The 23,213-nt window shown below is 39.6% G+C and overlaps 1 protein-coding gene across 2 annotated transcripts in view; it reads right to left on the bottom strand.

Annotated features, from left to right (window-relative positions):
• Positions 1 to 23,213, bottom strand: part of Hr38 (Hormone receptor-like in 38) — a 35,285-nt gene that overhangs the window by 3,616 nt on the left and 8,456 nt on the right. For both annotated transcript variants that reach the window (XM_065864125.2, XM_017089664.4), the window contains exons 2-4: positions 3,930 to 4,264; positions 1,924 to 3,096; positions 194 to 1,274 (exon numbers count right to left, since the gene is read on the bottom strand). In XM_065864125.2, coding sequence (XP_065720197.2) covers positions 194 to 1,274; positions 1,924 to 3,096; positions 3,930 to 3,950 — 2,275 coding nt within the window. In that variant the 5' untranslated portion in view covers positions 3,951 to 4,264. The remainder of the gene's footprint in view (positions 1 to 193; positions 1,275 to 1,923; positions 3,097 to 3,929; positions 4,265 to 23,213) is intronic.

The following is a 23,213-nucleotide window of genomic DNA, read 5'->3' as shown; positions in this document are numbered from 1 at the left end:
GTGGGAGTTCTACGGATTTTCTTAAAGGTTTTAGTTTTTCAATGTTTTCCTCAAATCTAAACTTACTTTTTTCAAAGATACTTTATGAAACGTCAGTTGGTATAGTAGTACTTTTTAGTGTTAAGCGCATAACTGAAATTTCTGAGTTCCCTAACATCCCTTTCCCATCCCTATATAATAAGATTTCACCTACCTGTAATCAGGGTTAGGGCGCAGAGGCAGGCGAAGGCGGAGATGTCGATCTCCAGGTTGTGCAGGCTGTGGCTGAACTCCATGATGTCGTTGAGCCACTCGCCAAAGGATCGCAGGCACTGGGTGCGATGTAGCACCGTCCCATTGCAGAAGATCAGCTTGGTGTCGTCGCTCCTGGCCCGATAGGCCAACCGCAGGACAAACAGTTCCAGCGAGGCGCTCTGGAAGAGCAGTTCCTGATCCTCCGGCAGGAGATCAAAGTAGCCAGGAATCTTTTCGGCGAACTGCTTAATTACATCCACGGAACTAGTCAGTAGATGGTAGAACTGTTGCACCTTATCCGCCTCGCTCATCGACAGCTCCTCGTAGTGGCTGTAATCCAGACAGGAGGGATCCGGTGTGGTGTCCACATGGCTGCGTACCAGCGCCGTGATCAATGAGATTGGCGGCGATGGTGGTGACTCTTGGGGAGATTTCGGTTTCGATGGCAACCTTCCGCGACGTCCCTTCAGCGAATCCGTGCGCACCACTTCCTTGACCATGCCCACAACCAGACACTTTTGGAATCGACAGAACTGACAGCGATTGCGGCGTCTCTTGTCCACCGGACAATTCTTGTCCGCCAGGCAGACGTACTTGGAACCCTTCTGGACGGTCCGCTTGAAGAATCCCTTGCAGCCCTCGCAGGTTCGCACACCATAGTGCTGACAGGCGGCGGTGTCGCCGCAAACGGCACACAATTGCGACGGAGCCTGGAGGAGGCGACCCGCCTGGAGATCCGCACTTGCCGGCGAACTGGCCGCCGAATTGGGAGCCGAGCTGAGCTGGAGGGGATGGGCATGGGTGTGCCTCTGGCCCAGCGTGATCTTGGCCAGCTTGGGGCTCTGCGCTGAGGAACCGGCCGGTGAGACTGTCCGCTGAACCGGCAGCGATGCCCGTCGAACGGGTGGTGGACCGCCCAATGAGGGGGAGGAGATGGTGGCCGCCGCCGCAGCTTCCACAGCCGCTGTGGCCGCAGCCAATTCCGAAATCGTGGGGAACGTGGGCAGCGAGTAACGCTCGCCATTGTGCGAGGTGTAGTTCTAAAAGAGTAGAAGAAATCATATCTTAAGAATCATGGAAATGTAGATAATTATATACTTTGTATATTATATAGTCTAGGCTTAAACAATTTTTTAAATAGTTTAATGTCAGTGGTCATACCACTTAGTATAAGTAATTTCTGGTTTAAAATATGGTTTTATGGTTGCCCCAACGCTGTTATACACTGTTTGTGTGGCGGCAAAGTCAATCCCTATGCCTGCTTAATGGGAAGTAGCTGAGTGCTGATTCGAACTTTAAGAGTCAAATTCTCAATCTTATGTTAATGTTCTATTTTATTATTTGTTAGAGAAACTCAACATGAAGGTAAATTGTTTGAAAAGATAATAGTATTTCTTAAATGTGACGTTAATTTTATGAAAGACAAATCTCTACAGAGTCTGATATCAGAAGTTTCAGCACGAAAGTCAGTATGACAAACCAGAAAATTAAGAGTAGATAAACTCAACTCTGGTTAAAAGTTTTCTATCAGATGAAAGACAGCATATTAAGAAACTGAACTTCAGCAATTTAACTTAATAACTAAATTAACATGACAAATTCTGTTAAACTATATTTTAATTGGTTTTTAATATTTAAATTTGTTTTAAAATATGTTTTAAACATTTATCTTTTTTTTGTTCTACTTACATGTTGCTGGTAGCTCTGCTGCTGTTGCTGCTGCTGTCCGTAAAAGTTGTCCGCTGCGGAGACGCCATTGTATTCATATAGGGAACTGGCGGAGGAGCTGGGCGATAGATTGGCGCTGGCATTGATGGCATTGAAATGCCCATGGTAGTTGTAGCCCCCACTATTGTTGTTGTTGTTATTACCATTGCCGCCATTGTTGTTGCTGCTGTTGGGATGCGACATTTGTGCCTGGGACTGTAGGGTGTGCAACTGCTGAAGCTGCGAAGGAGCTGGCGGACTGGCACTCCAGCCGCCGGAAAGCGGCGGGAAGCAGTCCTCGTCCATCTTGAGGGTCAGCACCTGGTCAGTGGGCGTGGGGGCGGCGGTGGAGGAGGAGGATGCCTGCTGGGGGCTGCTCCCGCTGCTGCTGTTATACTTCAGAGAGTAGGTCTCCTGGAAGCTGGGCAAACTGCTGCCACAGGATAAGGGCCCTCCAATGGGCGAGATCAGCTGGAGATGATTCTGTTGTTGCTGCTGCTGCTGCTGGTGTTGCTGTTGCTGCTGTTGCTGTTGCTGCTGCTGCTGCTGTTGCTGTTGCTGCTGGGCATGCAATGCAATAGCCGGATCGCTGCTGGAACGCAGACTCAGCAGACAGAGTTGCTGCTCCTGCTCGGAACTCAGTTGCTGCTCGGGGATGGAGGATAGCCGCTTGTCCCGCAGGCAAGTCAACTTGGTGAGATTCTCAATGGAGCTGGTTAGGTCCTCGGCGGGATTGTCCGGATAGCCGCTGGTGGTAGGGGAGAGCAGGGAGTTGTTCGAGTCCGAGGGGAAGAAGAGATCCGAGAAGAGTTCGCTGTGGGAAACCACAGACGCGTCGGTCAGGTTGCTGATCAACTGATCCTCCTCATGGGAGAGCAGCGTCTCTGACTTGAGCAGGTGTTGCTGCGGGCTCACAAGGTGTTGCTGATGTTGCTGTTGCAGATGTTGTTGCTGCTGTTGTTGCTGCTGTTGTTGCTGCTGCTGTTGCTGCTGCTGCTGCTGTTGTTGCTGCTGCTGCTGGTTGTGATGTTGCTGATGGAGGAGGTGGTGTTGGTGGATTTGGTGGTGTCCAGCTGCCGATGCCGACGTTGTGGTGGTCGTCGATGCGGTTTGCGTGGAGAAATTATCGAAGGGCGACAATGAACTAAAGGAGCTCTGCAACGAAAGACAGTCGGCGGACGAATGAGTTAGTGAGCTTGCCGTTCCCGCCTAGATATCCTAGCCTATCCTAAGGGTGGAGTCTAGCTTTTCCCGACATGTTACGCTCAATGTGCGACATGCGCATTTCCCCCAGAAACTGCCATTGGCTCTTGGGTCGGAAAAGCAACCCTTAAGTCGCCGAAAACTCCTCGATGATGATTTCCTAATTGGTTATGCTTATGCCAAAATGTTTTCCCAACATATCGCACCTAACAATAGCTGTCTAATTGTTGTCTCTGCCACTGCAATTGATCTCCTCACCTCTGAAACTTGACTTTACTGCAGTGGAGGCACCTCCTCGCAGCTGGCAATTAGCGGGGCCATTCATTTTGGGCTTGCCAAATTTGCATAGATTTATGCGGACTTTTTGTGCTCGGTGTGTTTATATTTTTGGAAATTATATCTCAGCGGGGATTTGGAAATTTAATTTATAATATATTTGGAAGAGGTTTATAGGATTCGCGATGAGTTTTAAGAGAATATGAAAATTATATACTTTATATTTATGTTATTTTGAGTATATAATGAGAGCTTACTCCTACGTTGTATTTCAAAAAAGCTATTTTGAATATTTGACAAACAAAAACCAAAGATCTAAAATATGTTTAAGGTACTTTTGATCGAACTGATTTTCTTTCAAGTTTCTAAAAGTGTTTAATAATAGATTACTGATTTTTTAAGAATACTTTAATTAAATCCTATTCTTAAATAAATTCTATTTGTAAGTTCTATGAATTCTTTACCCAATCAAATAGTAATAATATATTTTATCTTTCTTTTAAACTTACATTAGGTTGCAAAAGTAACATGCTGTTTGTCGCTTGGTTATTTAGCCTCAGTTGGCTGATTTTGGTTGTGTGGATTGCTGCTGTCGCCGCTGCCGTTGATGTTGCAGTTGCTGCTGCGGCTCCTCCTGCAGTTCCTGCTGATGTTGCTGCTGTAACAGCAATTGTCGTCGCTGTCGCAGATGTTGCCGAGGTGCTGGCAGCTACTGTTGCTCGGCTGTCGCTGTTGCTGTTGCTGTCAGTTTTCTCGACTTTCAGTTTCCCCGCAACGAGTGGTTTTATTTTCCTCGGCTCAGTGGCTAATGTTGCTGCTGCTGCTGCTGTTATTGCTGCTGCACCTGTAAGGATAATTGAAAGGAAAGGTCTTTAGCAATTTAGAATACTGGGAAGTCAAGTGGGCATGAATGCCACACGGAGTCTCTGGGGTGAGCTTAATGCTAAATGGTTGGTGAAATGCCAAATCTGCGATGATTTGGGCAGATTCATATTGCTGCCGTGCTAATGTTGCCGCTGTACATTGCCCAATTGTCTCGCGTTCCACACGCAAGCCGCCGTATCGAATGTCTTAATTAGAAATGCTCAAACTCGGTCCCAGATCTCACTCTCAGTCCCAGGCCCAGGCTGTCCACATAAATAAATAAATATATATGGATAGATTTTGTATATCCCAAAGATGCCGAGACACCTCCTCATTGTGTCGCGGGGTTGGCCAAGAGGCGAGATCACGTTACAACAAAGATGTAGCCACCAGAAAATCGGTGGAAAAAAGCGGCAGAAACAAACCTAAACGAGGATCACATCTCCATCGTTCGGTTAATGCGGCACATAAAATGTAATAAATTGTGTTGTCCGATGCCGCACGGTTCGCTTCCATGGGCCCAGCCACGTTGCGGGTGTTCGGCTTTTGATTATAATAAATATTTTGGCCGATTCGCATTGCAAAATGCAAAATGCAAGCTAAAGTTCGCCGTGGCTTCGCGAAATCATTTTTCATAATTTGCATAATTTATGCTGGAAATTGGAGTCGGAATTCTTGACAAAATGCTATAAATACTATAAAATATGGGAGTACCCCCATATCATCTTAATATTAAGCAGGTGCTGTATATCTCAATTTTGGTATTTTATTTTCAAAAAAAATTATAGTTAAAACTCATTCAAAAAGCAGTAAAATATTCCGTAAATATCAATTTTACTTCTATTAACTGAAGCTTTATAAAGAAGTATCACTATAAAATTATAATAATGGTATAATTAAATTACCCCCTTTCAAAACCCCATATGATTATAAGCAACTCATAAACTGTCAGCGATTTCTATTAACCATTAATTATCCAAGGCATAAATATCACACAAACCTCAACGAACCCATTATTCACATATACTCATATTTCCCTAATCAACCGATGTTTTGTCTATATATTTTTCAGTTAATCTTTTTCCACAGATTTTCCTCAACTTCTGCTGACTTCTGGCCGCCTGACTCTTTTGACACTTTTTATCTGCGAGAATTAGTTATAACCGGCAACACGAAAATAATAATCATAGCCCACCAAATTTTTTTTTATTGCAATATTTCCTAACGTGTGTTGTCTTGGCTTGAATTTGACAAATTAATAAATGTTGCTGCGGCTGTCGTGTCAGTTGTCTTAGACAAAACCAAAAACCAAAAACCAAGAGCCGAAAAACAAAACACAAAACGTGGACACAGTTCAAAGAGGGCAGTCATAAAAAAATAATGAAAAAAAGATGGATAGATAAAGGCATGCATAAATATATATAATTTATAAATATTCATGATAGGTGAATTGAAATATTACACTAAACTATGTTTTATGATGGTGGAAAAAGAAAAAACATTTAAAAAACTAAATTAATTTTAAAAGTGATTTGCTTTTCTAAAGGCATTAAAAATAAAGTAAGTAATCTTGTAATGTAATTAAAGGCAGTGCCATAAAGTTCCAATAAATCTTCTTAACATATTTGCAATTTAGAAACAATTTTCCGATTCTACTAGAATTTCCAGTTTTCTTACCAATAAAAACGAACAGATTGAAGAATGTAAAAAATAATCGAAAATTCGAAACGCATGCCAAACGCATAACTTGCCTTTTAGATGCTTAATTGCTGCATTTGGTTAAAGAAAAAAAAACCGAGAATCTTATACGTTGTTCCGCTGGCTCTACCCATTTTTGGGCCATACTTTGTCAGTGACAAACATTTAGAGATTGTAATTTTTGCAAGGAATGCCAAATACTTATAAAAACCACATGAAGATGAAAGAAAAATACGAATTCAAAAGAAGAATGCGACCATGTCTTATTTTTCATTTAATAGCGCAGTTTTATGAGAAACTATTCTTCTATTCGATATGCAAATAAGCTTGGAATATCTCAAGATCTACAAGGCTGTCTTAGGGCCCACAAATTGCCCAGGGTATAAGTGCATCTTCTATTTTGCATTGAGCAATTAACTGACAATGGAGAAAAGGTCCGAAGAGTCGCTGGGTATTGCATAAATCAATCAAATTGTCTCTCACTCGGTCGCCCCATTGAGTAATAGATCCAATTTCGATATGAAACAGAAATTGGGTTTTCTTCTCTTCTTTTAGGTTTGTGTCTATTTTTTTTTTTGCACAACTTTAAATACCAACCCCATTACCCATTAAGCAACAAAGATGGCTAGTACAACAATGAACAACAATTGATGAAAATCGACAATTAATAGTGAAAGTCTAGGCCCAGACGAAGCATCATCATCAAAGGTACTGCAGGAAGTTAGTTGCTTGGGGACTGAAGACTGCAGACTGTAGACTGGGGACTATAGTACCGTAGACTGTAGACTGGGGACTCCTCCATGTCTATTAGGCCATGAGTCTGGCTTTGTCGCTGTCGTGGATTTCAAAGGCGATAGCATCGAAGCCGCCAAGTTGCAGGCAAGAAAAAGCGAAAAACCTGCCCCAAAATGAGTAAACTCCTTTGGCTCGAGACTGAACCGAACCCGAGACCCATTTGTATACTTCTCACAGATCTTCACACGGAGACGGACTGTGTGGCACCCACTGACTCAATGACTGAGTGGCCGGGCATGGGCCATTTTGACCCGGCCGAAAAAGCGAAGACGATCCGACTCGCATTACCATTTCTTTGGGTCACTGCACAAGATGCAGTGCCCCCTCCCCCCCCCACTGGTCCACCATTTCCACACAATTTCGGCAGATGCCTACATGTCCAGGTCCATTGATCAGGTCCCCGGTGACTATGCCGCTGCCTCTGCCTCCATTGCGGGTTCGCAGTTCAAAGTACAGAGCCTGAGTCGAGAGCTTGCCAAATAATATGTATTAACGATATTATATAAAAAGAAGAAAAACGAACGAAAAAAAATTAGCAAACTTATGCAATGGCCAAGTCGTCTCTGCTTTTTTAACTTCTCCTCTGCATTGTAATAAATTTGTTAACGAGCCGGCCAGAAAATCTCTCTCTTTCGTTGCGGGTCCTAAAAAACAATTAGAAACTCGCTGCTTTCGGTGAAGATGCAGCCCCGGAAAGATGCTGTAAAAATGCCTAGTATGCATTGCATTGCATACCCAACCCAAATTACAAATTTCTTAATGTTATTTGCTTTGGGGCCATCGCCAGACAATGGTTAAAATGGCTAATCTTAAATGTTTATCGCGCACTCTTCCCGGTAGCATTTTTGGCAGTAGCCCACGGTAGTTTTATTCAGCTTTTTTTTTTTTGTATTTTGATTTTTATTTCTATTTTTATTTTCTTTGTTTGCAGATCGAAGAGTTCAGCCAGAGCCGCGTCTTCGATGAATTGCTTTCTAAATGACCCAAGGCCATATTTGGAATGATATTTCATATTGATCTGGGAACTCAGGCTCTCCGGGTGGAGGGCATTGTTTCTGGCCTAGTCTGCTGCCTCACAAAAAAGGTGTGTTTATTAATAAAAAAATAGAAAAAGTATGGACAAAATGCGAATATTATAGATGCGGGAGAAACAAAAATCTGAACGTGACTTCTGACATGCCAAGAAAACGAAAATATTCAATTCTTCATCAGGGAAATATTTACTGTAATATTTCTTGGAACTAACCGATATAATCTGATCTTTAATTTGACTTAATTGACTGACAGCATTTTTTGGATATTGATAATAAAAAATCTAATAAACCTTTAAAACCAACTAACCGTAACTAATATCTAATTTAGCCTTTTTAAAATAAGCCTTTAAGCAAAAGAGTTTATTAACGGTCGTGTCCCGAGGTTAGCGTAGCACATGATGTTTTAATTAAAAACTCAAAGCCTTCTCGGGGAATCCTTAGCATTTACCACCCAACATAATGATGATCGTGCCAGCCAGCCCCATCCATGTTGGGTTTTTAAACAAATCGCACAATGGTAAATAATATCCAGTTAAATGTTGGTCGTTTAAATCAGATTTAATGGAATCTTCGAGGCAAGCATAAATCTTGTTAGGCATAAAAACTGGCTAGCACCTATCCTATGGCACTGTACTTGCAACCATTAAAACCCCATAACGCCACACAATTAAATGTAGACGGAAAACTGTGTCAGCCATGTTCGAAGATTCAGATATGCTGATGCCGATATAGAACTATCCGTGGCAAAAGGTCGAAAGTGTTGGCTATCAACTGTCGAGATGAACAACGACAATATCATTAAAAGACAATAACATTGTTCAAGAATTTCAATTGAATGAGTCAAGAGCAGCAGGGCAAAAAAAAATGCAAAGAAAAAAGCTGAAATTGTCGCAACAATTCGTATAAATCTCTTTGCGCCACTTTAAATGCTAAGTAAACCAGCGGCGACCACATCGTCATCGGTTTTTAATCGTTGCAAAAATCACCGAAGGCCATCTTGGACATTTCATAGTCGCCATCCCCATACCCGCTCCCTCCGATTTATAAGCCAAATCAAAACGAACCCGAGACGACCATCCGAACGGATTGAAGTCATTTTTGAGCGCATCTCAACCAGTTGCTCGAATGTATCTGTATCTCTATCTGTATCTGTGCCCGCTTCTACCTTTATGCCTATATCGGTGTATTGGCCAATACCTGTGGTTGGTTGGCCACTTGTCACCAACATCCACTGAAAATAATATTAATATAGTGTAAATAAAATAAAAACTATATCAGTAAATTCGGTGTTGAAGTGTCCCCACAACTATATTCTAATATTATGTGTTTCTCATTTTAACAAATCCCAAAAATGTAATCAAACTTAACAGGAAATGTATTTATCCTAAGAATCTGAATAAAAGCGAATGGTTCAAAAGATACCTATTACACATTTTAAAGGATGATACAAAACGATTGATGATCCTAACCTATCAAAAAAAAAAATTGTAAAATTATTCATATTTTTAAAAAATATCATATTTTTTCCACCTGCATACTCGTAATACTTTAGGATCTTTACCAAAAACACCGGCAATCGGTCAACTCTTCACCGCCCGCTGTCCACTTAATCGTTATGCAAAGGCAAATACATTAAATTAATGAAAAAACAAGGAAGAACGCTATAGTCGAGTACCTCGACTATCAGATACCCGTTACTCAAAGGGAAATGGAGATATGCAAGCAGCAAAGCGAGATTAAAATGCGCCATCTACCGGGGGTAGACAGATTTAAGCGTTATGGGCGTTAGAGTGGGCGTGGCAAATTTATTTTTGGATCAATCGATAGGTATTGACGACACCAATACATTTCAGTTAAAATTTTTTATCTAGCATGCAAATTGTGGGCGTCACAGGTTTTCGCGGTTTGTGGGCGTTTAAGTGGGCGTGGCAAACTTTTTTTTAGATCAATCGATAGGTATTGATGAGAACAATACATTTCAGTTAAAATTTTTTATCTAGCATCAAAACTGTAGGAGTTACAGTTTTGGGCGGTTTGTGGGCGTTAGAGTGGGCGTGGCAGTCTACTGAAACAAACTTGCGCTGCGTAAGAAGCTCAGGAATCTTTACGCCAAATCTCAATAGCCTAGCTCTCATAGTTTCCGAGATCTCAGCGTTCATCCGGACAGACAGACGGACAGACGGACAGACGGACAGACGGACAGACGGACAGACGGACAGACGGACAGACGGACAGACGGACATGGCTAGATCGACTCGGCTAGTGATCCTGATCAAGAATATATATACTTTATGGGGTCGGAAACGCTTCCTTCTGCCTGTTACATACTTTCCGACGAATCTAGTATACCCTTTTACTCTACGAGTAACGGGTATAATAAATACCACAAACAATGTAAAACATCATTGAAGAGGAAAAATCCACTGCAACCCGAGCTGGTTAGAAGCGGTGTGAGATATTTGCATGAAATTCTAATAAAAGAATTCTGCCGTTAAGGTGTTAGCCGGGAACAGTTGCAGATTCTCCGATCGCCCTGCTCGTTCGCATTGTGTAAACTGGTTTAATTGAATTGTTATATCATCATCGATGCCAGTTGGAGTTCTTTTCACTCGCAGCCCAAAGCGAAGCAGCCAACATATGAGTCAAGTTGGCAAATATATATCTAAAAATAAGTATCTCTGACTAAGTTAAGATTGGCTGACTTAATTTAAATGACTTGTTCGTAAAAAAGTATTTGATAATCTTGTAGAAATCGGTTTGATTAAGATTTCATGGGATGCAATACTGGCACAAGAATTAATCTTCAATGGTTTAATTCCGGATAAATCAAGAAAGATTTTATCATAAATAATATTGCTTAGGGTGCATATTATACTTGGATTTAATTTAAATTTAAATTTATTTGTTACCAAGAGAATGTTAAACTGCAATGTTTTAAAATAGAAATAGAACTGGCTTGAGAAAGCCATAAAAATCACGTAACAAAATTTGAATTATACATTTTCGTTTCCACATAATCAAACAAAGAAGATTTCTTTAGCAAAACATTAATGTTTAACTTCACTGGCTTATAAATTTGCATAGATTGTCCAAATATAGTTCAATCATGACTTCTCCAACCGAAACCCAGGCATGTGATTGCCCATTTAGAAGACCCTCACCCTCTCAATCGATTCTCCACTCCCAGTCCCACTTCCAGTCGCATTTCCAGCTCCAATCCCACTTCCAATACCAATGCGAATTACCCAGCTTATGTAGGTCTTAGTTTTTTCCCCACATTTATTATACAGATTGAAGCCGCCTAATTTGCATGTTGAGCGGCGCCCCACCAAACTCGGCTCACTCGGCGGGTCAAAGGTGCCCATGATGCTGCAGTGCATCAGTGGTGCTGGTGGTGCTGGGTGATGCTGGTGGTGCCTCAGTGGATCCAATGGATCCAGTGCCTTTGCCACAGCCACCGACTGATTGACATGGCTGAGACAAAGATAAATAAGCTGCCAGTTTTGGAACGCCGCTTACATAATTACGGGCATGGAATGGATTTTCCTTTGGTTTCTGGCAAAAGATTTTTTCCGATCGGTTGCCAGGCGCATCCGACTCGCAAAATTAAAGCCACTAAAGAAGGTGCAGCTGGGCTCGAGGTGGGAAGCCTGGCCGGTAAAAAAAATAAACACACAAAATATTTGGCACAAACATGAAAAAAATGGGTAATATTAAATATAAAGATATATTTTTCCACAATTATATGTTCTATTTTTGGAAAACTAAACCATTTTATTGATGTCAGTACGAAGTTTAGGTATCTATTACATATTATTACTGAAATTATATGAGAACGTATTATATTATATCGTAAAAAACAAAATTGTTTCTTTAAATGTAAAATACATCATTAGAAAAGATCAACATTTTTTCTTGGTATTTTTATTTTTTTGGCCACTGCATTGTTGGTTTTCTGTACGTTTTTTTCCTCCAAACTCTCCGAAATATCAGCAAGCTATCAAAACACGCGACGTCTGGCAGTCGCAGCAGATATATCTGCCTATAGGTACTGCGGATCCCAAACTCCTGCGCTTCGGAATCGTATTAGTGTTAATTTCCAGCTGGCTTCTCTACCCTTTTTATGCCCATTGTTGCACGTTTCAGTTTTTTTTTCTACTTGAACAATTCGGTTTTCGCTTTCATTCGCTGAGCAAACATTTGGGTGGGTGGGTTAGGTGGGTGCATGCGGGGGATCGGTTCCCAAATCGATTAACCCCCCACCGGTCCCCCCAAAGTGTCGTAAACAAAGCGAGCAGCCCCGTGTTTTTTCCCAGCAGGTTGCAGCAGCCACAAACACCAAAGGCAAAACATGCATTAAAACGCCAATATTGCCTTTTGTCTTGCCTTCGTATCTGCAAGATGCACACAGCACCTCCCCCAAGAAACCCCCCCCCCCCCAACTCCCCCCAGTCCGCGCAAATTGAGCCTAACCCATATATTTGTCGTTTGGGGGCTATGGCTATGCGATTCGCGCTCATGAAGATTTGATTTAGTGTGAGTACGGGAAAATTGCCCGGACCGAACGTTTGCATATCTAAATTTGAGTTTTGTATCTGCCAGATACAATAGATTTATCTTTTTGGGAATTTTGCCCACCTTTGGCGCAAAGCGGTCCACCTAATAAAGAAGAGATTCTTGGGAAAATCTTTGCGAAACAGGAAGTTGTTAAAATTTTAAGTAGCGTTTTTAAACTGTGTCCAGGAATATTATAGATAATATTTTTTATAGTACTCCTAATTTACCCATGTATGCATATGATTTGCACAAGTAGTTTTCATGTACCTTTTAATAGGTTTTGCTAACATATTTAGCCGTTGTAAGTCTTTCACTTTTAAACACAAATCGTTTATGATCCTTACTGTAACCGATTCTCTAGACTTCCCATGCACCTCTTACTTAACATTAAAATATTCATAGCTTTAGAAACGCGAACATATCGAATTACCCTAACGCCCATGGGCCAACACATCCTTGCTTCCTTATTATTTTTTAATAGGCCGTAAACCCGCAACTCTTTCACTTTCATTTCGCCATTTTATGCCAGGCACATCCCATATCCCATAACCATATTTCCCATACTTTTTTGATAACGCCCACGCCAGAAAGGGAAAATGCCCATTTGGCGCAGTAAAAAACACAAAAACATGATCGTCGGACAAGCAAACATCATCATCAACATGATGGGCCCAACTATGTATGTTTGCGATATGCCAACCCATCCCCAGAGCACATCCCCATATTCATTCACAGATATCAGGCCCAAATTGACATGACGTTGTCGTTTGGTTTGGTTTAAATTTTTAGCCTGTCTATGGTTTTTATTTGGGATTTTGGTGTGGTGTGGAATTCGTGGCATCATCATCGGCAACAACTTGACTCTGAGCCGAAGTCAACTTGCTGCAGTTAAAGCGTGTCTTCAAGACTGTTATTAAATCAATAATGAAGCACACGAAGCGCCCCGAAGCCTCATCATCATCATGATGATCGGGCTACATCATTAGCACTAGTTGTTGCTGTTGCTGGTGTTGCTGTTGCTAGTGTTGCTGTTGCTAGTGTTGCTGTTGCTGGTGTTGCTGTTGCCATTGCTGGTTGTCGGCTTCTCTGGCACGCCGGCTGACACACAAAAAACATCGTGGAGTTCACGGAACGCACCCAAAAGCCAAACTCCGTTTTTCTCCGAGTTTTGGTTTTGTGGCATTAGACAAGCTTTGTTTTCCATTGCGCGAGGAAAAACACCAAAGTTGGTCTCGAGTTTTAGTTAGTTTTTTGGGGGCGCTTCTCCCCGAAAGAAATCGAATTCGAACTATTAACTTATTGCAGTCAGTGTAAGTCAAAGTCGAGACGTTTGCCATATTTTTCTTCAATTTTTTTTGGTTTTTTTTTCAGCGCATTCCAGCCACGTTTGTCTCTGTTTCAGGCTCGGCAAGGTGTCGGGGTTAACTAAGGTGTGATAAATTTTTGCCATCGATAGGTCGCCCTAGTCTTGGCGTTTTGTTTTCCGTTTTTCGTCATAATTGTTTTATTATGGTCGTGTGGGTCTTGGTTTGTTTTTTTTTTTGGGATGGGGGGGCGCCAAACTCATTCTCTTTGTAGGGATTAAACGCAAGGAAAAAAAAAACAGAAACTAAACAGACAAATAAACTAAGGGGCCAGCTTCGTGACTACGCTCCCCCATAACGAAAGCTCGGCGCTATAAAACCGCCAGAGATCTTGTTTTATTTTCGGGCTTTTATCGCTTTTTTGTGTGGGTTCTCACAGTCCGCGGAAAGTCCTCTTCTAATCCCCACATAAAAAAAATACATTAAATTCAATCGAAGCCACTTGTTCGAGTACAGTGGAAGTTCTATGGCATGAACTTATAGTTTTGGGATGTTTTTATAAAAAACTTGTGTCTTATAATATAATACTTCGAGCTATAAGAATAAAAAGGTATTATCCCAACAAATAAATATTGTCTTAAACTAATAAAGAATTAACAAAATAAATATGATATACAATATAACAAAAAATTAAATTATTCTAGAAAAGCAATATATTTAATCGAAAGCACTGGTTCAACTATGGTTGCAGTTCCTTGACTTGAACCATCTAGTTTTGGGATATTACAAAAAAAGTTGTATTACATAATACAATACATAGATGTTTTAGAATGAAAAATTATTATTCTAACTAAATTTTTAATTTTTAATACCTAAAGCCTTAAGAATAAGATTATTCTAAACTTCCCAATTGGTTCTTGATATTGAAGTTATCCTTTATAATAATTACTGTCTGCTGTATGTTTTTTGCGATTCGCCCACGCAGAAACGTAGTTGTGTTAACAATGCCGGCTTCGATTTTCTCCCATTTTTTTTTATTTCTTGGTGGTAATTAATAGTCAAAGACAACAACAGCAGACGCCTTGGCCAACAGACAACTTCAGGCTCTCAACTTGTGCATAAAAATTTGTCCATTCAGTGGCTGTTGCTTTTTGTGTTGCTGCTGGTGTAGATGTTGCTGCTGTTGCTGTTGCAGTTGCAGCAGCAACACGCAAACCAAAGTTTGTTTGTCTATTACTTAATTGCCAGTCGAACGCAGAGGGATACATCGAAGTGGTAAGGTAAGTGGAAGGAGGTGCCTATAATAACAATTAGCGTGGCATTTTAATATGCATTATTGCTGTGAAAAGATCGCAAACTGATTTCACCGCCAAGGCGGCAGCATTTGGCAGAAGAGTCACGACTTTTCAGCAGGACTATGGGGTAGCCATCTCCAAATGCGTTTCTATTTTTTACCGAATTGCTTGAATTTGGCTGGGGAATCTTAATTACACAATTAATTTGTTGAGGCATGCAAAATAAACGTCTTGGGCTGTAAAAAAGTTTAGTGACTTTCAATTTTTGGCTTAAACAAATGGTAATGGTTACTAGAAATAGCCTGCAAAAGAAACGGATCTTTGTTAAATACTCAAATTAGATCTTTAAACAACAGATAAATTAGGATACTTTAGTACCTTAAACATAATTGTTATAAATAATTTTTTCTTCACTCTAAAAAATATCTGTTGTATAACTTTTATATATTTTTCGTTATGAAGAAGAATATATTTCTTAGTTATTTAGGAATAAATTTTTATTTTATAGTAAACCCTACTTTACATACGACACCTGCTGCAAATTAACATTGTATTTAACACAATATCAAGACAGCACTAATAAATTCCTTTTGCGTTTATTTATAACAAACATTTTTAGATCTGTTAATTGTTCGCTTTTGATTAGCTATGCAATCTAAATAAGTAAACCGACACCGCTATAAAAAAAAAGGAAACATCACAACACTATGCTCCACAAAAGCTTCGCCAAAGAAATAATGATAATCTCACTGTTGACAGCTCACTGAGCAGCAACACGCAAAATAAAGCTGTAAGAACATAGCGCCAGATGTATTATTATTTTTTATGGTTTTCGGATAAACCAGTCGGCGATCCATGGGAAGCAGGGGCAAAAACAAAAAGCTCAGACAGAAAAATTGATTACAATTTAATGCTGCTGCCGTTGTTGCCATTGCTGTCGAGGCTTAATTTAGTCAAATCAACGCTTTTGTGGAAGAATGTCTCTAAATCTTCTGTTTTTAGCGCATTTAGCAGCGGACTGGTCAGTGTCGAATGAAAGCAAAAGCAAAAGCTATACCTAAAGCCAAGTTAAGAGCACGAGCAGCAAAGAACTCGATTATAAATCACAGCAGAAGCACAAGTCACAGTTATGAAGCACAAAAAAAACGAAAAGAACTGCGGATGATGCGGCGCATGCGCAACGCTTTTTCTGAGTTTTATACCCTTTTAATGGGATTTGCAACTTTTGAAGTTTATTGATATTACTTCATGTGTATTTAAAAGAGTATTTAGTATCTAAGTTGTAAAAAAAAATCAAAACAAATAAAATATTTAAAAAAAAAAGTTGAAAATTGATTATTAAAACAATATTACATAAATATATTTATATTCGTAAGATACATAACAATCAATGCAATAATTCTCCAAATATTTCTGTCACCTTAAAATATAATTTTAAGGTGTTTTTTGACAATACAAAATTAAAATACATTTTTCTGAATACGCTTTATATTATTTATAGAACCTTTGTTTCATATTTTTGAAAGAGTATTTGAGATTTCAGATCCAAAGATCATCTTTCTTTTGTGTTACTTTGTTAGCTCTGCTTTTGTCCGCTACGCTTTGTATGCGGCGATCGGAGATTGCTGCGTTTGGTTCTAAGATCGCATCGAATCGGTTGGTTTTTTTGGGGGATGGTGGGGAGTGGGCGCTTCTCGGGTCATAAATTCAGAGACTAACTATAGAAGCATGGGGATTTGAGCCGAACCGGTTGGATCACTTTTACTCTCATCGTTAGCGGATTGTCGGTCGCATCATGGGTTCTCGGACCTCTCTTGCCGCCTCTTTCGACTGCGCCGTAAACCAATTTTAATTTATGCTAATTGTTCCAAGCTGGCAACATCAATTGGGCGACAGCACGCGAGAAACGCAGTCAAATGCGATTCCGAAATCATCGGTGGTTATTTTTTGTACCTCAATTTTTTTTTTGTGATTTTTTTTTCGTCTTTTAATTGGAAGCCAAAATTTGTTAGACCTTCGTGGATTGTGGAACGTTGTAAGCCGACGAAAAGACCGAGGCACAAATCTATGGCATTTTTTGCACGCATTTCTTTCGCTGCCAGCCGATATTGATGCACAAGGTCGGATTCGGTGTCTCTTGATCGATGCACAATTGCCGGCAAGTGATGGCTGCCGATCTAACGATCCATCTGAGGCTTCAGCGATCCACCGATCCACCGATCACCGATTATGCTGATTGGCAACTACAAAAACTTGCCCCATAATTCATCGCATTTTATTTTTATTGTACTTAGTTGGAGACTTTTTTTGTTGCTATATATACATCTATAGTTGGTTTCCCCTTTCCGTGGCGTGTTAAATGCATAACAAGGTTCTTATTTCATCCGTTAGATCCGCAATGCCCATTCCCCCTCTTTACATACGTATTGTATTGGCCATAAATCATCCGGAGCTGTGGGAATCGAAGTGTATCTCGGTATCTGTGTATCTATATCTGTCGCTGTGCTGCTCTGGAGATGGCGAAAAGTTCAATGTTAAAGGCGCAAGACAAAAGAATTTGCCACAGTTCAAAGCATCATTCATTATCCAATTGCGATCGAGCCGGAGCGTTTAGCTCCGTTAACAGTTAACTGGGCAAGTCGGCCCCAAAAAGCCAAAGAGGTCCAAGCAAATTGAATATCCAATGCTGAAACTGGGCGCGTTTCGGATCTGCTATTTGTCTTAGCCTTTGTCTTGTTTGCTTTGGTTTGCCCATTGGTTTGTTGGTTAGTTAGCGCAGCTTGTTACCAATTTCTGGGGTTTCTGAGGTTTGTGGTTCAAGGCTTTCGCTTGACAGTGGCTCAAAGGACGTGGAAGTGTTGGTTTTTTAGATGATATGGGGGAGCGGTAATTTATTAAAGAAACTATATTTCAGAGTCACCATTTATTTTGGGAATTTCCCTTTGTTATATACCTTACTAATTCGAATTTTGAAATATGATGCATTCAACTCGTATTTTATATATATATGTATATTAAAATTAAAAGCAAATAAATAAATAATTTAATTAACCAATAATTATTATTGGCTATTATTATCAATTACTAGTTATTATCACACATTTATTTCTTCACCAAAAAATATTTTTATTAATAAAAAACATAAAATATACCCATTAAAACACTTTTATCAGCTCCAAATACATAACTGTCATATCGTTTATCGATTAATGGAATTTGCTGTGAATTTTGAGTGCGCTGATTTGTTAACGCTTAGAATTTAATAGTGTCATAACTTAAGCCAAAACCTGTAGTCTCAAAAATTATTTAACTTCCAAATGAACGTATTTAGCGAACTCTGAAGAGAGCTAATTAAATCGATTGCAAAATAAATGTGTTAATTGAACAAAATATGTTCCCAGCAGGTGAGGATGGACTGAGTGCTAGAACAATGCCTTGGGGAATACTAAATAAAATAAAATAAATGCCCAATGACCACAAAAAGTGAAGGCTTCTTGGCCTCAGACTCAAAGTGCATTAGTTGGAGACTGCACATCTCTGCCATTTGGTCAGTCGAAGTCTGAGAACTTTCAAGTCACCTGCAGATGCACATGGATACTTGGATGCATGGATACTGAATGTGTAGTTTTGAGTATGGCTAAGTTTTATTCAACGTCTGGCACATCGAAATCGAGTTTTGTTGACGGCTCTTAAGCATCTGCAAAATGTAACTAAGCGCCGTTTTTTCTTCGTTTTAACTGGCAGCGGCTTTAATTGAGTATATGAGAATGAGAATATTAGATTTTCAAGGCCAGAGTCCGTTCGGATCAGCACGGCTTATGGCTTAGTTTCGCAACCGCGATGAAGTCGGTGCTCCGAGCACTAAAGATGATGGTGGGCGCCCCATCAGGTAACTAGAACACAATGCGGGCATTCAAATAAGAGACTCACCCAGGAGCTTGGTCTTCAGGGGTTTTCAAAAGGGGATTTCAAAAAGTATTAAAAAATTAAATCCCGTACGCGTAAAGCATCTGTTTCGATTTAATTATGATTTTTTAAGCAATTAATTTCTTCATTTTTTTAAAAAACCCTAAACTCTAAGGAATATATAGATACATTCTTTAAAGAAAATGTTTTTTAGTAATTTTGTGTTTTAAGAATTCAACAATTAGGACTAACTAGAAATTTAACAACTAATAGTTGACTAATGTTTACATATTGCATCCACAAGTCACTTATTAAGATTAGCTTATTTTAATCCCCCTTTTCAATGACGCCCCTGTCAAAATGCATTAGAACTAAAATAAACTTTGTGCCCTGTACAAACAAAAGTTGAATTTTTTTGGTCAGTCAAGTCAGTGTACCACAGTGTTAATTTGTAGCTAAAAGCCACTCATTAAAAGCGATATTATGATGAATATAACAGAAATTAATTAAACATTTTTATGATGCCCCCCAAACAGTTAGAACAATAAAACTGAAGACTGATTGTGGAGATTCAACGGGAAGAATGACTTAATGTATTCTCTTAGTAGCGCATAAATTAACCTCTTAATGGAGGCGGCGATTACGCTTGGGGGTGCCGCAGAAAATATCGCACAATATTTAGATCCTGTTCTGAGCAAGGTGCGAATATTGTAAAGACGTCTAAAAAATGCAAAACACGCAAGGTGAGGCATGAAAATAAATAAAAGCACTTTTATTGCACTTAAATGAGCTGTAAGAGTCTTTAGTTCTAAGGTATTTTTAATTAAAACTCTGCAAGCCTGTTTAATATGTATTCAAAATGTTGCTTTTTTATTTAGTTAGCTTAATTTTTTTTTTTTCCCTTAATAAAAATTGAGAACATAAATCTTGCTCGTTATTATCGTTTCAAGATCTTTTGGAATAATCTCCCGCAGACATGTTCCCTGCTAATCGATTCATTTATAATTGCATTCATCACAACTCCCCATTAGTTATGCCTGACAAACCAAAAACGAATTGAATAAAAACCAAACTAGAATTCATAAAAGAAGAATTCTATGGCCATATATAACAATCTAATATTATAAAAAACTTGTTATATTCCCGCTGCAGGCTGCACATCCCAAAGCGAAAGTCAAAATTTAAATCATAAAAAAGTAGAAAGAATACAAATTCTTTTCTTTCGTATTCTAATTTTATAAGCGAAGCAGCTAATAATTTCTCAAGGTCGGCTAAGAGTTTGAATCACGATTTTTGTTTTTTGGTCAGGAAATGTGCAGAGCTGAATTTATGAATTCAAGTTTATGAAACAGCCAAAAGAGGGAGAGAAAATGCAGATTAGCTTGAATAAACAAAAAATATATTTATCTGAGAGAAGTGAAGATTGCTGATCCGTTATTTTAATTGCAATGTTCTGAATTCGAGCAGCCAATTTATGGCAAAAAACAGTCTGAAAAATGCAAAAACCGGCTAAGGCAAAATTATGGAAATTCAAAGATGTATTTTATAGCCCAAATACTCGTACTTCCAAATGTGTGTGTGTGAATTTTTGTGTTCGATACGAACGCGTTTTGCATCGAATGTTTGATGTCACTGCTGCCAGTTATTTGACAATCTTGTCACATCGATACCTCTCTTCTTTTTTGCCTCCTTTTTTTTTATTAGTATTTTTTTAAGCCAACTCCAGCGGTGTCTGCTACTCAGTTTGTGTTTGACTTGGTAATGAGACACGCTCGCTGTCGCTGCTTCAATTAAGCCAATCTTGATGCGGCTGATTGCGATGGCATCTTTGGCTTGAAGCCAGCTTGCAGCTTACCAGAGATTTTATTTTATTTTATTTTTTTATTTATTTTTATTTTTAAACATTGTGTATCTTCTAATTGTCAGGCTACTGGAAAGCTGCCGTTTAATTGGCCATTTAATTGCTGGACAAAGTTTTTGTTTACTCTGCTCCCACACACGTGGTATACTTAATATTACGCATACGCAGAGTGGGACAGCGAGTAGTCGGCGTTCGCTTATGCTTCCGTCTCGCTTCCGTCTTGACGTCACCAGTTCTATTTGGGACTTGGCAACAGCCGCTGGCCACGAATAGTCCTGCGTGGCTTTATCGATCCGCTGTGAACCCCAAGTCGAGGATTGTGCCAGTCCAAAGCCAAGGACGTCATCAGTTTCAAGTGCGTGTCGCACATATATGTATATATATAAAAATGCCTATATATATAGCCACTATATCTGGTCTGGCTTTGATTTGTGTTAACTCCATGAGTGTTTCGGGCCTTTAATTATATGCCTCTGGCACGAGCCCCCCAAGTCTGAGTTGTTTGTTTGCTTTTCTGTTTTGCCTCGACTTTGTATAATTGCATGTCTTTTGTGTTCGATTATTGTTCATGTTGCATGTCTCAGGGGAGCACAAGTCGGTTCTTTGACGCATTTCCCCCTATGATTATTCGTTTTTCTTGGCTTAATTTATGAGCACTTGGGCTAGGCTGAGTTTTCATAAGTTATTGAAGCGTTTTAGGTTGAGGTCTAGCCAGTTGAGTGTATTTCTGCGAATTTGTTAAGGTTTTCCTTGGTTTATGAAGCATTTTTAAATAAAAAGAACAGTTGTAAATATTTTAAGATAACGGAGGTAATTCTAATAAAATATTTTTAAATCTATCTTTTTAGTATGCACAGAAAGATATATTAAAGTTCATTGTTCTTGAATTGAGAACATTCGTTCTTGAAAACAGTGTAAGTACACTTTGGGTTCAATGTTCTCAATATCAAAACAAAATAATGAGAAGATAAATGTTAAATTGAGTTGACTGACTGACGTGACGAATAATTTAGTTGTTGAGATAACAAATACCGCCAATTCAACTTGATTCAAGCACATTGAAAATATTTTCGGCTTAAAATGTGTCATTCTATTTTTCAGAACAGTTTAAACTCAAATGAGAACGTCAGATTTCTTTCCGTGTGTAAATAAATAATTAAGTTCTTTAGGGATATTTGAGACTATAAAATTGCTATTTAAAAGAGTGAATCAAAATGTTTTTATAATCTACTTTGACTAATTAAAGATGGATCAGCAAAATGCATGTTAAGAACTTTTCTGACTACCTTAAAGTATCACAATTTTGGACTGACATCCACATTAAATATTCATTTGGCTTCATTTTCGTTCCGCCTAGAAATTCAAACTTTCCTGCTTAAATTCCGCACACGAATCCCAAGGTCCTTTGGAACCGACCCAGCCATAAAAAGAAACACATCCAAAGTTGCGATGGTAAAAGAGGGCGTGTTACATCAACCCAGTGCAGAAAAGGACCTCCGCGGGGGGTGTATGCATACGTACGTATGTATATCCTGGTGGTATCTACAAGTGTGAAATCATCGTGGGGGGGCAAAAAAAAAACAAAAGCGAGTGGGAGCAAACACCCAAACGACCTTGAGGGCCACGTGAGAGTCGTGAGGCACTCTCCGGGCGAAACGAGGGGGTGGTTGTGGTTTGGGTTCAACTTTCGTTCGCAGCTGTTTTCTAAAGAGAGCGAAAGAGAGGCCACATTTAGAGATACCAACAGAATGACGACCCCGACCTAGCACTTTTCCACAGTGACGTCACAACGCCATGGCAGAGAGAGAGAGAGATTTCCAGGGGGGTGCATATCTGTATGGCCCCTTATATAGAATATATCCTGGTGTATATTCCCCCCTCTGTGTTCGTGATGATTACGCCATCAAAGGCAACTGGAAGGGGCTCGTTGGGGTTCTTCGATTTTTCCCTGCTCGGTGTTATTTTTGCACGTGAGTTCTGCTTCTTCTGCCTCTGCAGTGAGCCAAAAAGGTGGCTGTTTAAAAATAGTTATAGCCAAAGGGCGTTGTTTTTCTATTAGCAAAGTTACTGTAACAGTTTATATCCTATGCAACAAAGTTGGGTAACTGATTTATGGGCTATAAAGGAACTCCTATAAAATGTATTCAATACAATAATAATAACTAAATAAATGTAATTTATAATTATAATGGAGATGTTAGTGGATCCAGCTGAAAAACTAGTATGCGGCTGATTTAAAGGAATTCATTTTTTGCGATTTTTGTTTCTTGGCTTTGCTAAACACCTCGAATGACTCTTCAGTCTGGTCGGACTTTCTGTGGGCCGTCTGTCTGCCAATCAAAGCGATGAGGCAGATGCAATCTCGGTTTCTGCCGCATCTTCGAACTTCAAGTGCGATGACGACAACGAAACGTTAGAAAACAAGTTACGCGCCAAAACATGAAATAAACAAGCCAATTGACAATGTAACCGAGAAAAA

The sequence above is a fragment of the Drosophila suzukii genome, chromosome 2L (genome assembly GCF_043229965.1).
Source record: "Drosophila suzukii chromosome 2L, CBGP_Dsuzu_IsoJpt1.0, whole genome shotgun sequence".
NCBI lineage: Eukaryota > Metazoa > Arthropoda > Insecta > Diptera > Drosophilidae > Drosophila > Drosophila suzukii.
Note: the sequence above shows the minus strand (reverse complement) of the source record. Positions and strands in the feature narration are given on the sequence as shown.